Source organism: Arachis hypogaea, chromosome 19 (assembly GCF_003086295.3).
Source record: "Arachis hypogaea cultivar Tifrunner chromosome 19, arahy.Tifrunner.gnm2.J5K5, whole genome shotgun sequence".
NCBI classification, from domain to species: Eukaryota; Viridiplantae; Streptophyta; class Magnoliopsida; order Fabales; family Fabaceae; genus Arachis; species Arachis hypogaea.
Genome location: NC_092054.1, coordinates 158,181,917 through 158,198,413, shown reverse-complemented (window position 1 = coordinate 158,198,413; position 16,497 = coordinate 158,181,917). Strand labels below are relative to the sequence as shown.

Genomic DNA, 16,497 nt, shown 5'->3' with positions numbered 1-16,497 from the left:
TAATAAATTAGGCAAATAAGTACCATAAGTCCATAACAATCATTTTTATAATTTATATTAAAAAAGATTAAAATATTTTGATATATGACGTATACAAAATTACAAACAATAAAAAATAAAAAAACACAAAATAAAAAAATTTGTAGCTTTTGGGCCTGGCCAAGAAAAACGAAACGTAGCCCAAAAGAAAGAGAGTCTATATATAATAAAATCTAGGGTTTTGGGTTTTCATCTGTTGAGTGCCATTTTGCGCTTTCTCTCTCTGTTCGCGGAATCAACTCCTTCAGCTGCTGCTGTGTACTTCTGCAAATCACTGATCCATGGCAGTTGGCAAGAACAAGAGGATCTCCAAGGGAAAGAAGGGTGGAAAGAAGAAGGCGTAAGCATTCCTCCTACCCCCAATTCTATAACCATTTCAAAAAATTCAATTTTTGCACTATCCTTTTGCTGTATCTATGAAGATTCAATTTGGTCATTGTTTTGATTTGGTGTTTTTTTGAGTGTGCAGTGCTGATCCGTTTGCAAAGAAGGATTGGTATGACATTAAGGCCCCTTCCGTTTTCCAGGTCAAGAATGTTGGCAAGACCCTTGTGACTCGTACACAAGGGACAAAGGTATTTTAATGGTTTCTGTCTTGCCTAATTTCATTTCATTTCTATTTTCCTTATTTGTTATATTTCTGGGACTATTTAGTTGAATAATAAGTGGAACTTTTGTTTTTAATCTAAATTTCGGTCTGTTTTGTGTATTGTGTCATTTGTATGGGTCATCAAAGTGAGAATAGTTTTTTAGTTTGTTCGTGGGTAAATCTTTGAGCTTTAGGTATATGCTTGTATCATTGGTGCGTTGGATCTACTTTGGTATGTTCTAATTTCTGCTTGTGATTTTTTCTTTTGAGAAAAGAAAGGAGTCAACTTGAATGTAGTGAAATATAATATTGATTATCTTGGTTGGGATTGGACTTCTCTTTTTCATATTGATTTATTGTGGGCGAAAGATTCCTTAAGCTTCCTAGGGGTTGCTGACAAAAATTTCCATATTATTATGGCATGTGATTTTGGTGTTCATATGATCTACCACGATGAGACATTGGGATGCTTATTTAGATATTTTTAATTTAAAATAACAGATTGCATCCGAAGGGCTCAAACATAGAGTGTTTGATGTCTCATTGGCTGATCTTCAAGGGGATGAGGACCATTCATTCAGGAAGATTAGATTGAGAGCTGAAGATGTTCAAGGGAGGAATGTTCTGACCAACTTCTGGGTATGATTAGAAGGCTGAAACTTATCTGGACTGTAATTTTGGGTTGTAATATTTTTTTGCACTATACTAAGTTTATTTTCCCCTCATAGGGAATGGATTTTACGACTGACAAGTTGAGGTCGTTGGTTCGAAAATGGCAAACACTCATTGAAGCGCACTGTGACGTCAAAACAACCGATAACTACACGTTGAGGTTGTTTTGCATTGGCTTCACCAAGAGGCGATATAATCAAATCAAGAGGACTTGCTATGCCCAAGCAAGTCAAGTAAGACAGGTATGTTTAGTACCATGTTAATTAGGTTCTTACAGTGGTATGTCACCAGTCCTCTTATTTTTATGTGTAGTTGTATATGTTTAGCATATTGTGATTGGTTTTATATTTTAAATTACTAATTAAGACTACTCTGTTATCTTTTTCAGATCCGTAGGAAGATGAGAGAGATCATGACAAACCAGGCTACATCCTGTGATTTGAAGGAGTTGGTCCGCAAGTTCATTCCTGAAATGATAGGAAAGGAGATCGAGAAGGCAACATCCAGTATTTATCCGCTCCAAAATGTTTTTATCAGAAAAGTCAAGATCTTGAAGGCTCCCAAGTTTGATCTTGGAAAACTGATGGAGGTATTTTTAAAATAACTTTCAACAATCCCCTCCTTCACATGCAACATGAAACAAGTTCAATAGTTTCACATCTTGATTGATTCATATTTTCCAGTGTTTACTAAATGAAGCTGCCAAACTAATTTAGCTCTTTACCTTGATAGTTTGACATGTTTTGATATAACCAATTATAACACCAATTTTGCTCTTTACCATTTGTTCTTTCTGCTGTTCAAGTTCTATTTGATAAATCGCGAACAAAAAATGTGTGCTAATATAGATGTTTGGTGCTGTAGGTCCATGGTGACTACTCCGAAGATGTTGGTGCAAAGGTAGACAGACCTGCTGATGAAACAATGGCAGAGGCACCCACTGAAGTTATTGGAGCTTGATTGATTCATAATGCATCCCTAGTTTTGCTTTAGAATTGGTGTTATTTTGTTTTACTGAATATTATTTAAACTTACGTCGGTTCCTTTCCATGTAAAACTGAGAAACCAGTTTTGTTTGACATTTCTAAAAACCGTATTTTTCTCGGTGATATATATTTTGGAGATTGTTTACACCCATGCAAGTTTATATTGCATGCTATAATTTATCCGTGAGGATATTGACAATCTGCTGTGTGTTCTCAAGATTTTGTATTAGGGGTGCTTTCTCCCATTTTATCCACCCGAAAAGCAAGTAAAATTTAGATTAAAATAAAATAAATAAAAATAACAAAATTCTTAGATTAAGAGTAAAGTTCGGCGAAGAATAAAATTTCAACTAAATTTTTTAGTGTGTTTATTGCATATAATATCTTTTTTAGAAATGATATACAATTCAATCTTTTTTATTTAAATTCAATCAAGTCCAATTTATATACAAGTGTGACGTTTTTGTTATTTTTCAGCTTGCTTTTCTATTTTCATTATCATTATTATGAATTTATGATTATCATCATTATCACTATCTCTTCTTTCTTGTTTTTTATCATTTTTTTTATTATCATCTCTTTTTTTCTTAGTTTAATATCACGCAATTAGTTTAACGATAAAAATGACAGAAAATTTTTGTTAATGACACAATTTATTAGAAATGACACCAAATTTTTTGATAAATGACACACAAAATCTTTAAAGAACTACATATTCAAAATCCTAACTCAACAAACAAAAATACAATAATTTATTACAAATAATTCATAAATAACTAGACCTCTTATATATGAATTTAGTATCACTTAATTAGTTAAATGATTAGAAAAATTAGTTAAAAAATGTTGTGTCTCGGTGAACTCTATAAAATTGACACTTATTATACTTTTACTCAATTTATTAAAACGTATTTTTCTATTCGTGTCTTTAATTTTTTAGAACTTCCAATCATTTCTCTATTGTCATTGTAGGTTTGTAGTTGTGTGTTGTCACAAGAATTAAACATCTTATATAGTTGAGATATCCAATGATATAGGTGCATGTTGAGTATTTTGAAAAATGTTTCTTGAGACATAAGATTTTTTTATCTTTTAAGTTTTTTTAAAGTTAATAACAAGTACTATAAAATACAAACAACTATAAAAAACAAGAAAGCCTATAATTAAAAAAATTTAACTTCTTTAAAAGTTACAACAGCAATTTGCAGGTTAAAGGGGAGAATTTTATAAAACAAATTTTCCCCGCTGTAAATAAATAAAAAGTTGATAGAATTTTGAAAAAACTTGTAACTGATGGATTTTTACGTATAATTTTAGGTTGTTATATATATAGTTTATAATTAGCGGTTCTCAATGTTAATATGTAATTATTATATATTAGATAGCACTCTACTTCTAATGTATAACAATAGTTCAACTTAAGTTTATTTTATAGGCAACTACTCAAATGAAGATGCTAAAAACATCTTTTTATGAAGATTCTTGTGTTAAAAGTGTACTTTGTTTGTTTAGCCACACTTTAAAAAAAATAACACTTTTGCAACACATCAAAATCAAACCATACATTTTATCATCTAATGGTAAAAAAGAAGTATCTTCATATGAAGACAATAGTAAAATCTTCATGGTAGTATCCACCTATTTTATAATGGTTTTACTAATTTAAGTTTATTATGATAAGAGGTAATTAAATGGATTGGGTATTAGTTGCTGGTCGTTATGATTGCCATAATGCCATTATTCCAATTCATCTCTGATGCTATCTGAGTACATAAAAACAAGCTTATAGTTACATGATCACAACTCAATAATGCCGAAGAAAAAGTGATAGATATGGTCTTGTAGAGTGCATGCTCTATAACATAACAGGGAAGCTCCTTTCTTTGCAAAAATGGCACTTAACATGGATCCTTTAGGAAGCTAAAAGATAAATATCTGAGACAGGTTTCTATGATAAGTTAAAAGTCTCTAATAACACCTTAATTTATGATAAAGCTTACACATGTACTAGCTAAAATATGCTAGTTATGCTTAATTAATTACTTACTTACAATATACTGAAACTAGATTTTCTGGCTTACTCAGTTGTTGAAGGCTTTGAGCATCCACAAAAGCATCCTTTTTTGTGCTTTTTGCTGCTGCTTTTCTTGCCACTGCGAATGAAGTCCCTCAACAACACCACTGTTTTCCCTGAGAATCTGCTTTTCCCTTTGCTCTTCTTTTCATCACCTAATTTCAGCATAACATATTGGATGTTCTGCACCTCGAACTGCAACTGTCCGATCTCTTGGGAATCTCTTCGTGCCTGCTCTGCTACTCTCTTTCTCTGGGTTTGTCTACTCTTTTCTGCTTCAGCTGACACCACCTTGTTTAAAGACGGGGTGCTCTCTTCGAGATCCTTCATGAGCTGATCATTAGTATCTGATAATTTCAGGACAGCCCCTTCAACATCTTCGATCTGTCTCTTGACTGTGTCGCATTCGGCATCATTTCCCTTCTTAATTCCCTTCACTGCCTCCATTTTCGTCTTCAAATCCAGCACATTCATCTTAAGAACGGTTAGTTTTTGTGCATTTGAATTGAGCTTCTCCAATATCTTTCTCCTCTTGCCATCTTGAGTTCTCTCTTTTATACTTCTTGACAGCTGGAGCTTGTCAATACCCAACTCCCTTTCTACATCCAATTCAGAAGAAGTGTTTTGGAATTTTCCAGAATGATCCGATGGATGGTACAAAATGATATCTTCTGCTGGAGCAGAACTCTGTTTTGTTGCTTCATTAACCATTGAATTATCGTCGCCATCCTCCTCTGCAGCTTCCCATAATTCAAGCATCTGATCATCCGTTCCACCACTATTATCTCTCCTGCTTTTCTTAGAGGCTGGATTATCAGAGATGTGATCAAGAGGAATGTCTTTCATCAATGATCCATTCTCAGATTTTGTTCTCCATAAGTTGAGGTTATCCTTGAGCTCCTTCTCCAATTTTCTGTAGTCCCTTGAATCTTCTGTCACTTCAGTCAGATGAGCTCTGGCATCTACTTTTGTGGTTTGATCTTCCTCTTTGATTCGTCTCTCAATTTCTTCCAACATTGCCCTTTCAACTGCTCTAATCCTTGCTTTCATGCTCAGCAAATCTGAAACCCCATCTGGCATCACAGTACTATCTTCAGGCATGTTTTGATCGCTATATTCTTCAACACAGGTCTCAATTACTACATCCTGGACAAAAAAGTAGAATTCTTGTCACCAGCCTAAGCTCATTTATAGCAAGTGGAAAATGAAGAAGTATAAAAACAGAAGCAGAATAACAAGTTTAAACTTAATACTAACCTTTTGCTCTTGATTGCCGATATCACAAGTTTTGTTGATTTGAACAAGGGCAGTATGCTCTAAAGAAGCAAAATCCTCTTTCAAAGAACTAATGACTGGAATATATGCAGATAACTGCCCCTTCAATCCTCCAACTTCAGTTTCCAGTAGATTGACTCTCTCAGTCATCTGTTCAATCTCCAAGCTTTTCGCAGAACTTTCATTTTCAAGCCGTGAGCAAACTCCAGTAAGCTCATTGACTTTGTTTTCCAACAATGCTTCGCTTATGGACGAAATCTGAAGATCAAAATAGAATGTAGCAGCTTCAGCCTCCCAAAGTGCAAATTCATTTGTTTTATCCATAAGCTCTGAGTTCAATGTTTCCTCCCTAGCCCTGTGTTGTTCAACTTCATCACGTAATAATCTCATCTCTGACAGCAAACTTCTATTTTCTTCAGTAAGTTGTTCAATTTCCTTTTTGTGCAACAAGCACCCTTGTGATAGTTCAAGGATCTGCTTCTCTAGATTTTCGTTGACCAGACTTGATTCTTCTTGTTCCATCTTTAAGGTCTCAACATTTTTGCAAAACTCTGCATTCAACATCTCTGCATCCTTTAGCCTTTCCTCCATTTCTAACAACTCTGTTTCTTTCTTCTCAAGGAGATATTCTGAACGTTCAATTTGTTGAGTTAAACAATCAATTTTGTCATCGGCTTCATTCAGAAATGTGTCCTTCCTCTCAACTGACTCTTTCAGATAAACATGCTCTGCTTCTTTCACCTCAAACTTGTCCTTTAGCACAACAAGCTCATCTTTGAGATCACTGTTCATATGCCGCAGATTGCGGACATGCTCAGCTAGTTCTTTTAGTTCCAAGACCTTCTCAGCGACAAAGCTTTCATAAACTGAAGTGAGATTTTTCAGAGCCAGTGCTTCACGAAGGATTTCGCCGTTTTCAGCTTCAGCAGCAGATTTTGCATCTTTGAGCTCCAAAACACTCTTAAGCAGCACACTTTTTTCCTCAAGTACTTTAGAATTTTCTTCCTGAAACATCAACTTCGTTCTCTGCATGTCTTCCATCTCAAGAAGTAGAGCCTCCAATTTGGACTTTAATGTATTCTCCCTTTCCTCTCCCTTGGTCACTTCAGAACTCAGTTGGTTGTTCAGCTCCAGAAGTTCAAGCTTATCTTTCTGCAACTCTGCATGCTGCTCTCTCGTGTTCTCAAACTCTTCCTCCAGATTTTTTTTTATCAACTCCAATTCTACTCCCTCACATTGTTGTTCTGAGATTAAAGTTAGGAAGACAGAACTCTCTACAAGTAGCCGCTGCTTCTCCTCTTGGCTTTTAACAAGAGAACCTTTCAAGCCCTCAATGTTATTCAAAATATGGAATATCAGCGCATCCTCTTGCTTGATCCCTTTGCTATGCCCCCCATCTGGATCAACCTGAAAAGCCCCTAACACTTGATAAATCCCCTTTTTGAACTTTCTAATTTCATCTAACAAGTACTCTACCTCCATCTGCTGCATAAGGTTTTCACCCTCCAACTCCGAGATTAGTTTATCAGAAAACTTTGATGCCTCAACATGCTTTTGGCATTCAACTAATAAACCAAAGTTCTTCTGCTCTAAGTCTTCAATGCACTTTTGCAAAATAAACATCTCAACCTGAGCATTTACAGCTTTATCAAGTTCTTCTTCAAAGTCCCTTTTCCCCAACCGATATTCTTCTCGCAGCTGAAGGACAACCTTCTCCAAATTTTCTAATCGAGCTTCATTTTCATGTTTATCATTAGAATGCTTTTCCTTTTGCTTCACAAGCAATGCATGAAGGTCTGCTACTTGGATGACTCTGCTTTCTTTGTCTTTCTCCATATCAGAATACTGCTCTTCTAATTTTGTAAACCTTTTCTCGAGGCTACCGAGTCTTGCTTCAACATTCTCTAATTGAGATACCAGGATGCTTCTTTCATTTAGAAGATTCGCCTTCTCATTATTCAGTGAATTGCACAATTCCTCCATGCTACTTGATTTAGCCCTCAAACCCTCAAGCTCAATCTTTGCATCACAGAGGGACTTCTCCAGCAAGGCATTTTTCTCCAACAGCTTCTGCATACTTTCAGTGATAATTTGTAACTGTGACAGTAGAGATGATTTCTCAGACACAAGAATGGATTTTTCTTCCTGAAGAGCATGGCAAGATTCCTGAAATTTCTTCACCGTATTCCTCAATCCATCTAGCTCCACATTCAAGCTTGACAAGGAACATTCCAAATTGACATTTTCCCTCAAAATTTTATCCATGTCCTTTGATCTTTCATGGAGGGCTTCTTTCTCTTCTTGTTCCATTTTGCAAACCTCCTTTAGCTTCAAGTTCTCATTTTGTAAGTCCTTCACAGATGCCGCAAAACAGTTGGGATTCAAGCCTACAGACCATAATTCTTCCAGTATTGCCTGATATCTACTACTCAAGCCCTGGATTTGATCCTTTATGTGATGAGATTCACGCTGGAGGGCGTTGCTTTCTTCAACTTTTACAGCAAACTCTCGCTCGAGATTCTCTTTGATGTCCTTCAACTTGAAAATTTCGATTTGCTGGTTTTTTAACAACGTAGTGGAAGAGAAATTAAGTTTATTCAGTGTCCTGTTTTCTTCAACAATCTGTTGCATTTCTTCCCTATAACCTTGTTTGGAAAGCTCCAAGTCCTCCAAAAGCTGAAGGCCATGTTTAAGCTCCAAGGCAAGAGATCTTTGCTCCTCTTGTGATTGAGAATATGACTTCTCCAGAGTTTGCAGAGTAGATTCAATTTGAAGGAAGCGAGAATGCTCTTCATGCATCACACTCTGTAGCCTCTCTAACTCGGCTTGCTTCTCTAAAAGCTTTTGGTCTTTTACAGAAATTTTCTGCACCAGGTTGTCAGCCTCCAGCTGAAGAGATCGGTTTGATTTTTCCAACATACCACAATGCTCTTCAGCAGTCCTTAGTTTTTCAGCCCCGATTTCAATTTCTCTATTCAATCGATCAGAAGTTTCATGGGCATGCAGAATTTCACTCCCCATTGTAGATATCTTCTCCAAGCACTGCTTGTACAGAAAAGCTACAGCTTCTTTCTCTTCATTCAGTTCAGCAAGACTTTTCCTCAGAGATTTAGCTTCCATTTCTGCTCTTTCAATTTGCTCATTCAGCATCCTGCTATTCTCCTCAGCAAGTGTTATCTTAGCCTCCAAGACAGAAATCTTTTCAAGGCATTTATTATATTGATAAAAACAAGCATCCTTCTCAGCCTCCAATATGCCAAGTTCCTGCTTTAGATTTTCTGCTTCGGTTTCTGCTTTAGCAGCTCTCTCATCATGCCCCTTTGCATCTTTCTGGGCCAGAGACAATGTAATTTCCAAGCAAGCTACCTTTTCCAGACACTGATTGTACTGAACTAAACCAGCATCCTTCTCAGCTTTTAACTCAGACAGAGCTTCCTTTAATATTTTGATTTCAATCTCAGCTTTGGTTGCTCGATCATCAAGTCCTCCAGCATCTTCTTGAGCCTCATGAAGCTCTTTTTCCATTTCGGATAACTTCTCCAAACTCTTCTGATACTGAAGCAAGATGGAATCCTTATCAGACTGTATTTCAGCCAGGGCTTCCCTCAAGTTTTGAACTTCATTTTCTTCTCCCCCTGCATGCTCAGACTCAGAATGGCTCTCTGTCTTCAGATTCTGCTTTTCAGCAGATAACTGAGAGAACCCAAGAAGCTCATTCAGCTGCTTTAGACCCTTTCTGCTTACACCATCTGGCCCTAAGAATGCACAAATAGGATGATGCATTTCTGGTGTTCGTGGTTCACCCTCAGGGCCAGAAGGACCACATGGTGAATCATCGTTTAACAAGTAAGGTGCTTGGTTAGGGAATGCTTCTGCCATGGTCTTATGGGCATGGCGTAGCTCCCCCGTCGCATGATCATACCTCTCTGCCAATGCACGATATGCTCGGTAGAACTCCTCAACTAATTTCATGAGTTCTGGGCGCTTCTTATAGTACATTTCTGCCCTCCTTGCAAATGAATCCGCATCCTCTTCGATAAGCTTGATCATTGCTTTGACTTTGGCATCCATGTCTATAAAAAACAGTTAAGAGTGTCAGTTAAAGGTTACAGAAGTTATCCGACTAGTGGGTATGAGAGAACTAATTGTATGGACCACAAATGTGATCTCAAATTCACAATTGCAGCAAACACATCCTAATTTTAATTTGAGGTTCCTCTAGCACAATGGTAAATACCAATATATAGAAGACAACAAACCTGTAAGGTTTTCCTGAAGCCATTTGGAATTCTTTGGACTAATGTGACTATCCCACCACCAAGAATACAAACGTCTGGACTCGGAATGTAACAATGATGCCATGACTCCTGCCAAGAACAAGAGCACAGCTGGTTTTGATTTGGCGAAAGCCTGATAATGGATCCAGGCCAGACTAACAGTCTATAGATTTCCACCCTCCACAGTTGATCTAGTTGGAGATTCTTTAGGTATATTTCCCTCTTCTTTTACCTTACATCCAATCATTAAATATATGCAGCACATTTTAGAAAAATAGCCCAAATTCATGAAGTACTCCGATGGTTTAACTTATAAGAAACTCAGAAACTCATTAAACATGGCTGCTGTATTTACCTGGTGAATTGGATACAGCTCCAGTATCTTAATCCATGTACAGCTTATTGTTTTATAAGCTCCCACAATTTAAAATCAGAAGCAGCTGCACAAATAATAAAAGGGGGGAAAAAGGAAAAGACAGCTCAAAAATGTGAACAGAAAAATCAGACATCAGAAAACACCACCACCCTCCTTAAATCAAAGAACATTTGGAGCATAATCTTTAAAATATTAAAAAAATCTGGAAAATATTTCACACCTGTTCTCTTTCTTTTGAAGGCCAAACCAGTACGAGGTAGAAACCAAGAGATCCTGAAGGTGAACTGCAAAAACCACTCACAAGGTGAGCCACGGAAGGAAGAGTTTACAATAAATAGTAATAATAATAATATAAAGAAAAAAGGTGCCAAAGTGATAGAAATGCATTGGTATGACAGAATACAAAGTTTTGCAAATGAAGTAACAATGCATACCATCCAGAACATGAAGATGTACATAATAAGAAGAAGAGGAGGAAGAAGAACAAGAGGAGGATGTGGAGGAGTGTGAAAAGAAAAAGGTCCAAGCACGGAAAAAGCAAGTAATAGTGACATAGAGAAAAAAAATAATAAAAAAGAAGAAGAAGAAGAAGAAGAGTTCACGAGCAAAACAATGGTCAATCTCAGTAAAAATGGAAACTTGAAATAGAGCTAGAACGAGATCAGGAACTTACCAAGTGTAATGAACTTGGAGCTAGCAAGCACTCAGAAGAGACAGAGAATCATAAAAAAAACTAAGCAAATGGGCATTAAGAAAATCACAAAAAGAACCTAACTTTAATCCATTTTCGGACCAAACCACACCCCCACAAAATAGCACTGGAATCCAGCAACGGGAACACCATTACCCCATTCTCTCTCTCTCTCTCTAACACCTGAATCACTCACTCTTCTTCTATCTCTCAAATCTCTATAGGAGATGATGGGTTCTGAGAATTACAATGTGGTGTGCTGGTCCTGACACTCAATGACTCACCAACTGTCAAAAAGGAGCCACTTTTTCAGAATGAAAAAGAAAGCTGTGTGTGCTGATGAATGATTTCTCTTTTTGTTATTTAGAGAACACTAACTGTTGCATTACGGGATCCTTGAAAGTGAAGGAATGCAATCTCAATCTGAATCTGAATCACATAAACAGCAGCTATAATAGGATTTTAAACTGTTATCACTTATCAGTTAATGTTAATTATTTTCTAATTATTTGGTTTTCATATTAAGTAGCAGCAACGTATTCTTCAGGGTTTTCATTGTCTGACATCGTTATTTTCAAAAAATTAGTTTAATTGTGCAGCTGAAAATACCAATATACCCTTGGCTGATTTTTCCATCTTGCAGCTATTACTTTACTTTTTCAAACCCTCGTGTGTTTCTTCTTCTTCTTATCTTCATTGTAATTTGCAAACTAACGGCTCCACCCGTGGTTTCACACTTTCACAACGTTTAATTTGATTACGAGTTTGTTTGGGTCTAAAAAAAAAATTTTTGAGTTATCTTTTTTAAAAAGATCTTATGAAAAAGTAAAAGTAATTTTATGTTTGTATATTTTATGTAAAAAAATTTTTTTATTTATCAATTATATTTGGATATAACGATATAAAAGTGTTTTTTTGTTTATTTATTAGATGAAAAACATCTTTTTTTAAGAAAAAATGATCTTTTAAAAAAAATATAAATTACAGTTTCTCAAAAAAAATATATTTTTTATTTTTTTAGTATTTTTATTTTTACTATTAAAAATTTGTCAAATATATTAAAAAATAAAAAAAATCTTTTTTTATTAAAAAAAATTTATCAAAATAATAACGACCAAACAAGCACTACACCATGAATTAAGATTCCTAATTTTGTGTGGGCAAAACAGGATTTATTTTCAACGGGTTTGAAACTTGATTTTTTTTTTCTCGTTGTCATAATAAGTTTGCATTTTTACAAGCCTTTGACCAACTCTATATTGATTTATCTTTTTTTCCTATAATTTTATAGTAGTAAACTAGTAATATTGTTTAAGTTGATTACCTAATATAAGTATGGAGATTTTGCTAAAAAGTATTAAGAACACTTATTAAATATAATATATATGAATTTTATATTAATGGTTTTTATATAATTATATATGTTGAATGTAGAAACCTTTTTTTTTTTCCTTTCTCAAACATATACCATTTACAAAAACCGACAACGTGGAGGAATTGGGGTATTGTGGGGATAAAGAAAAGCATATATATCAATCAAATATCATTTTTGTAATTTAATTAAAAAGGTATGTTGTTTTATTTATCTCTATTCCTTTTCATCATTCAAGCCTAATGTCACTTTCATAATGAAAATGACCGAGAAAATATGTAGTATTACAGAGCTTATTACTGAAAGAGATACATGTGTGTGTCTATTATATGTATAGTTGCAAATATTTTTTCAAAACATGACCTACGCATTCAATAGCTCAATTTGAATTTGCAAATAATTTCTTAACATGGACTCTATGGTAAATAACATTCCCGTATACCGGTAAACATGAAATTGATCAAATAGAGGTACCAAATAATTTTGAATTGAATAAGACATGATGATTTTTCATATATTATTAGAACCGAATTTATATATATGTATACCAAAATTGGTCTGAAACTATGAATTTAATTTTAATGTATTGTCACGTGCATCTTATTATATAACGTTACATCAGTAAAAATAAGGGTTAAATACGATTTTGGTCCCTAACGTAAAAGTTAAAAATTTTATTTCGTTCCTGACCTATTTTTCTGCTACAAAATGGTCCCAAAGGTTTCAATTTAGTTTAAAATCGTCATTTTTACCAATTTTTTAATTTTTATTACCAAATTACCCTCATTAAAAAATTATAAAATAAAATAAAAAAGAAAAAAAAAGGGGCCAAAAGGCCACGAGAGGGAGAAAGAGAATCGGAGGTGGGGGGAGGGGAAGAAAGAGAATCCGAGGGGAGGGGAGGGAAGAAGGGGGAAGGGACCACCGCACCGCTGCACCGTCGCACCGCCGCCTGTGATCGGAAGGGGAAACAGACAGCAAGAGAGGAGAAAGCCAAGGGAGAAGAGTGAGATCGGAAGGAATTGGAAGGGAAATCCGCGTTCGGCGCCGCCGCCACCACTCACGCGTCGCTCGCCGTTTCTGCTCTTCCTCCCTCTCCGCCAGTCCGCCACTGCTTCGCTGCTACCGTCAGTCAGCTTCTGCTTTTGCTTCTGCTTCTGCTTCGACTCCGATTCTGCTTCTGCATTTGAATTTGCTTTTTCTTCTGCATCTGCATCTGTTTCTTCTGCATCTGCTTCTTTTGCATCTGGATCTGCTTTTTCTTTTTCTTTTTCTGCATCTGTTATTTATTTTATTTTATTGTTGTTGTGTGTTGAATTTGATGTTGTTAGTTTTTGCATTTGAATAATCTTGAATCTGATTATTGATATTTTGGTGGGAGTAAGAGAGGTGGTGGTGGTTCAGCTTCTGGTTGATTTTAGGGAAGAAAGGGAAAGGGTGGTGGTTCTGCTTCTGGTTGATTTTGGAGAAGAAGGGAGAAGAGTATTTTCGTCCGAATGACGATTTTTAAACAAACTGAACTTTGGGGACTATTTTGTAGCGAAAAAAAAGTTAGAGACAAAATAAACTTTCGGCCTCTACGTTAGAAACTAAAATCGTACTTAACCCTAAAAATAACTATACTTACATTGATTACGTGAATAATCATCAAACAATACGAATATAATTATATAACTGTATAAAATATTTTTTTTATTAGTTTATCAAAATTAAACTTCTAAAAAAAAAAATACTTATATATATTTTTGGAAAAAAAGAGAGTCAAATATTGGGCATGTGATTAGCTGCTAAAAACGAAATAACTTAGGGTGGGCATGCATTTCCTCCTTCCTTCGATTTAATGATGGGCACATGCACATGACCTAATTAAGGGTATCTTGACCATGCATTTTCCTACCCACGTAAAAAAGTGGGGGCCATTCATCATGTGCCAAATTGCCTATTCATTCCCCCTTTTTTTTTTGTTTTTTCAAATATGTTGTCATTGTTATTAACTCTATTAATTATTTGTTGAGAAAATACCATTTTTCTCACTTGTTAGATACTAAAACTACATATTTCTCCTCTTTATTTATAAAATGTATATTCTTTTTTCTTATAATTTAAAAAAAAAAATTTAATCTGTTTTAAATTTTTTGTGTTAATTAATGTTAACTTTATCTATTTTTCAAAAAAAAAAACAAATTATTTTTTATAAAAATATTCTTTAACAAAAATTTTATTTTTTATCATTAAATTTTGCTTACCAAAATACTCTTTAATAAATTATTTTTAATTGATTAAATTATATTTTACTAAAATATTTTTTAAAAAATTTAATAATTAATTTTTTTTCTAAGATATCCTTCAATAATTTTTTAATTATTAAATTATAATTTTACCACAATTTTTGTTAATATTTTTTTTATATTTTATTATTAAATTTTTGATATTAATATATATTATTTTAACATTAAATAAAAAATCTTAGTAAGATTATTTTTCAATATAAATATATATTAATTGTTATACATATTAACAATAGTAAAAAAATTTTATTTAATATTAAAATAATATATATTGATATCTAAAAATTAATAGTAAAATATAAAAATAATTGTTAACAAAATTTTGATAAAATTATAATTTAATAATTAAAAAATTATTGAAGGATATCTTAAAAAAAAATAATTTAATTATTAATTTTTAAAAAAATATTTTATTAAAAAATATTTTATTAAGTAAAATTTAATGACAAAAAAAAATAAAATTTTTATTAAAGGGTATTTTTATAAAAGATAATTTATTTTTTTTTAAATAGATAAAGTTAACATTAGTTAATACAAAAAAATTTAAAATAAATTAAAGATAAAATTTTTTAAAAGTTATAAATGAGAGGAATATAAGCAATTTTATTAATCGAAAACAATTAGTTCACGAACTTGTTCACTAAACTTAATTAATAAGGTTTCCACCGGCTCCTTGAACATAATAAGGGAAAAAGAAATGTTATCCCTCCTATTTTTCCTTTAATTCAGTTGCTTATATACATAACATAAATAAACTTCACGTCTTACAAAATGTGTGATAATCACACTTTTGTTATTTTTGCTATTTAAATTAAAGTTGCCCAATATTTTTGAGTTTAAAAATAAGAATTTAATTGTTTTACAAGTACATGGTAAAAATAACCATTTTTTTATAAAAAAACTGATATAAGTATATATGATTATGTAAAATATTTTACACTAACAATACATCAAAATTAAACTCTACAAATAGTATATATTATTAATAAAATTAATAAAATTTTTAATCAATGTTTTTTTATTTGCCATGCAACTATATGTGATCTGTTATTCTTAATTAGATACTCTCAAATAAATAATTAAAATAATTTACTTTTTTCAATTATTTACATACACTAAAATGACTTTATTATGAATGTTCATTAATAACTTGTTATTCGACTATAAATCGATAAAAGAATTATAATTTAATAGAGAAAGTAATTAAGAATTTTTTATATGTGAGTATGATGAGTAGTATACAAGTGCATGTGTATATATTTTGTTGAAGAGTGTTAGGGTCAGCAATTTTTGTATTTTGTAACTATCAATTGGCTATTAATAGTCTTTTTAATGTTGTGAGATTATATCCAATAGTGAGAAATCACTCACTTTTAATTAAATGCTAGCCACAATATACAAAAATTGTTGCCCCTAAAATTTTTATATTTCATTATTGTCCATAGCTATTGAGCTTTGAAGAAGGAACAAAAGAGTACATAGACTATATATAATTAAATGAGGAGCAAGTAGTTGTGAATTGTAAACTCCTAATTTCTTGTTTTGTGAATGTTGATGTTACTCCCAAACAAAGGTACCATTCTTTTAAGACAACACTTGCCATATCACCGACCCACCACATGATGTGATCTTCCTCCCTCTCTCCAACATTATTGGCTCCGTAGAAAAGATGAATGTGACTTATCTATAAACTTCTACACACACCCCTTAGTCCCTTACACACACATATAATTTAGATTCTCTTGTTATTTGTCACTTGAATTCCTTAGCTAGCAGCACAACCCCCACCAACCACGCACACACACAAAGCCTTTATGGTAAGGTCACGCTATATGGTCCCATTTTCTCTCTCTCTTTT

General features: G+C 33.4%; 2 protein-coding genes across 3 annotated transcripts; one reads left to right on the top strand and one right to left on the bottom strand.

The window, feature by feature from the left end:
- The first annotated feature begins 214 nt into the window (after nt 1-214).
- Nucleotides 215-2,485, top strand: LOC112776224 (small ribosomal subunit protein eS1). The gene is made up of 6 exons (XM_025820291.2): nt 215-379; nt 509-614; nt 1,130-1,267; nt 1,357-1,542; nt 1,689-1,889; nt 2,165-2,485. The coding sequence occupies exons 1-6, from the start codon at nt 321-323 to the stop codon at nt 2,258-2,260; spliced, it is 786 nt and encodes a 261-aa protein (XP_025676076.1). The 5' UTR covers nt 215-320; the 3' UTR covers nt 2,261-2,485.
- A 1,659-nt stretch (nt 2,486-4,144) lies between these two features.
- LOC112776608 (protein NETWORKED 1A) lies at nt 4,145-11,506 on the bottom strand. 2 transcript variants are annotated; one of them, XM_025820814.3, is made up of 6 exons: nt 10,962-11,506; nt 10,509-10,572; nt 10,268-10,352; nt 9,895-10,144; nt 5,618-9,708; nt 4,145-5,506 (listed from the first exon to the last, which is right to left on the bottom strand). In XM_025820814.3, the coding sequence occupies exons 4-6, from the start codon at nt 9,995-9,997 to the stop codon at nt 4,364-4,366; spliced, it is 5,337 nt and encodes a 1,778-aa protein (XP_025676599.1). In that variant the 5' UTR covers nt 9,998-10,144; nt 10,268-10,352; nt 10,509-10,572; nt 10,962-11,506; the 3' UTR covers nt 4,145-4,363. The 2 variants fall into 2 exon arrangements, with proteins under 2 accessions (XP_025676599.1, XP_025676600.1); XM_025820815.2 differs by lacking the exon at nt 10,962-11,506 and adding an exon at nt 10,723-10,765.
- Between the last annotated feature and the right edge of the window lie 4,991 nt (nt 11,507-16,497).

What these genes read in the sequence shown, in the direction of transcription:
- LOC112776224 (XM_025820291.2), top strand. Translation starts at nt 321, where the DNA reads ATGGCAGTTGGCAAGAACAAGAGGATCTCCAAGGGAAAGAAGGGTGGA. An exon ending in CTCGTACACAAGGGACAAAG is followed by an intron (nt 615 to 1,129) that starts GTATTTTAATGG and finishes TTAAAATAACAG; the next exon opens with ATTGCATCCGAAGGGCTCAA. An exon ending in ATCTTGGAAAACTGATGGAG is followed by an intron (nt 1,890 to 2,164) that starts GTATTTTTAAAA and finishes TTGGTGCTGTAG; the next exon opens with GTCCATGGTGACTACTCCGA.
- LOC112776608 (XM_025820814.3), bottom strand. Translation starts at nt 9,997, where the DNA reads ATGGCATCATTGTTACATTCCGAGTCCAGACGTTTGTATTCTTGGTGG. An exon ending in GCTTCAGGAAAACCTTACAG is followed by an intron (nt 9,709 to 9,894) that starts GTTTGTTGTCTT and finishes TGTTTTTTATAG; the next exon opens with ACATGGATGCCAAAGTCAAA. An exon ending in TCGGCAATCAAGAGCAAAAG is followed by an intron (nt 5,507 to 5,617) that starts GTTAGTATTAAG and finishes TTTTTTGTCCAG; the next exon opens with GATGTAGTAATTGAGACCTG.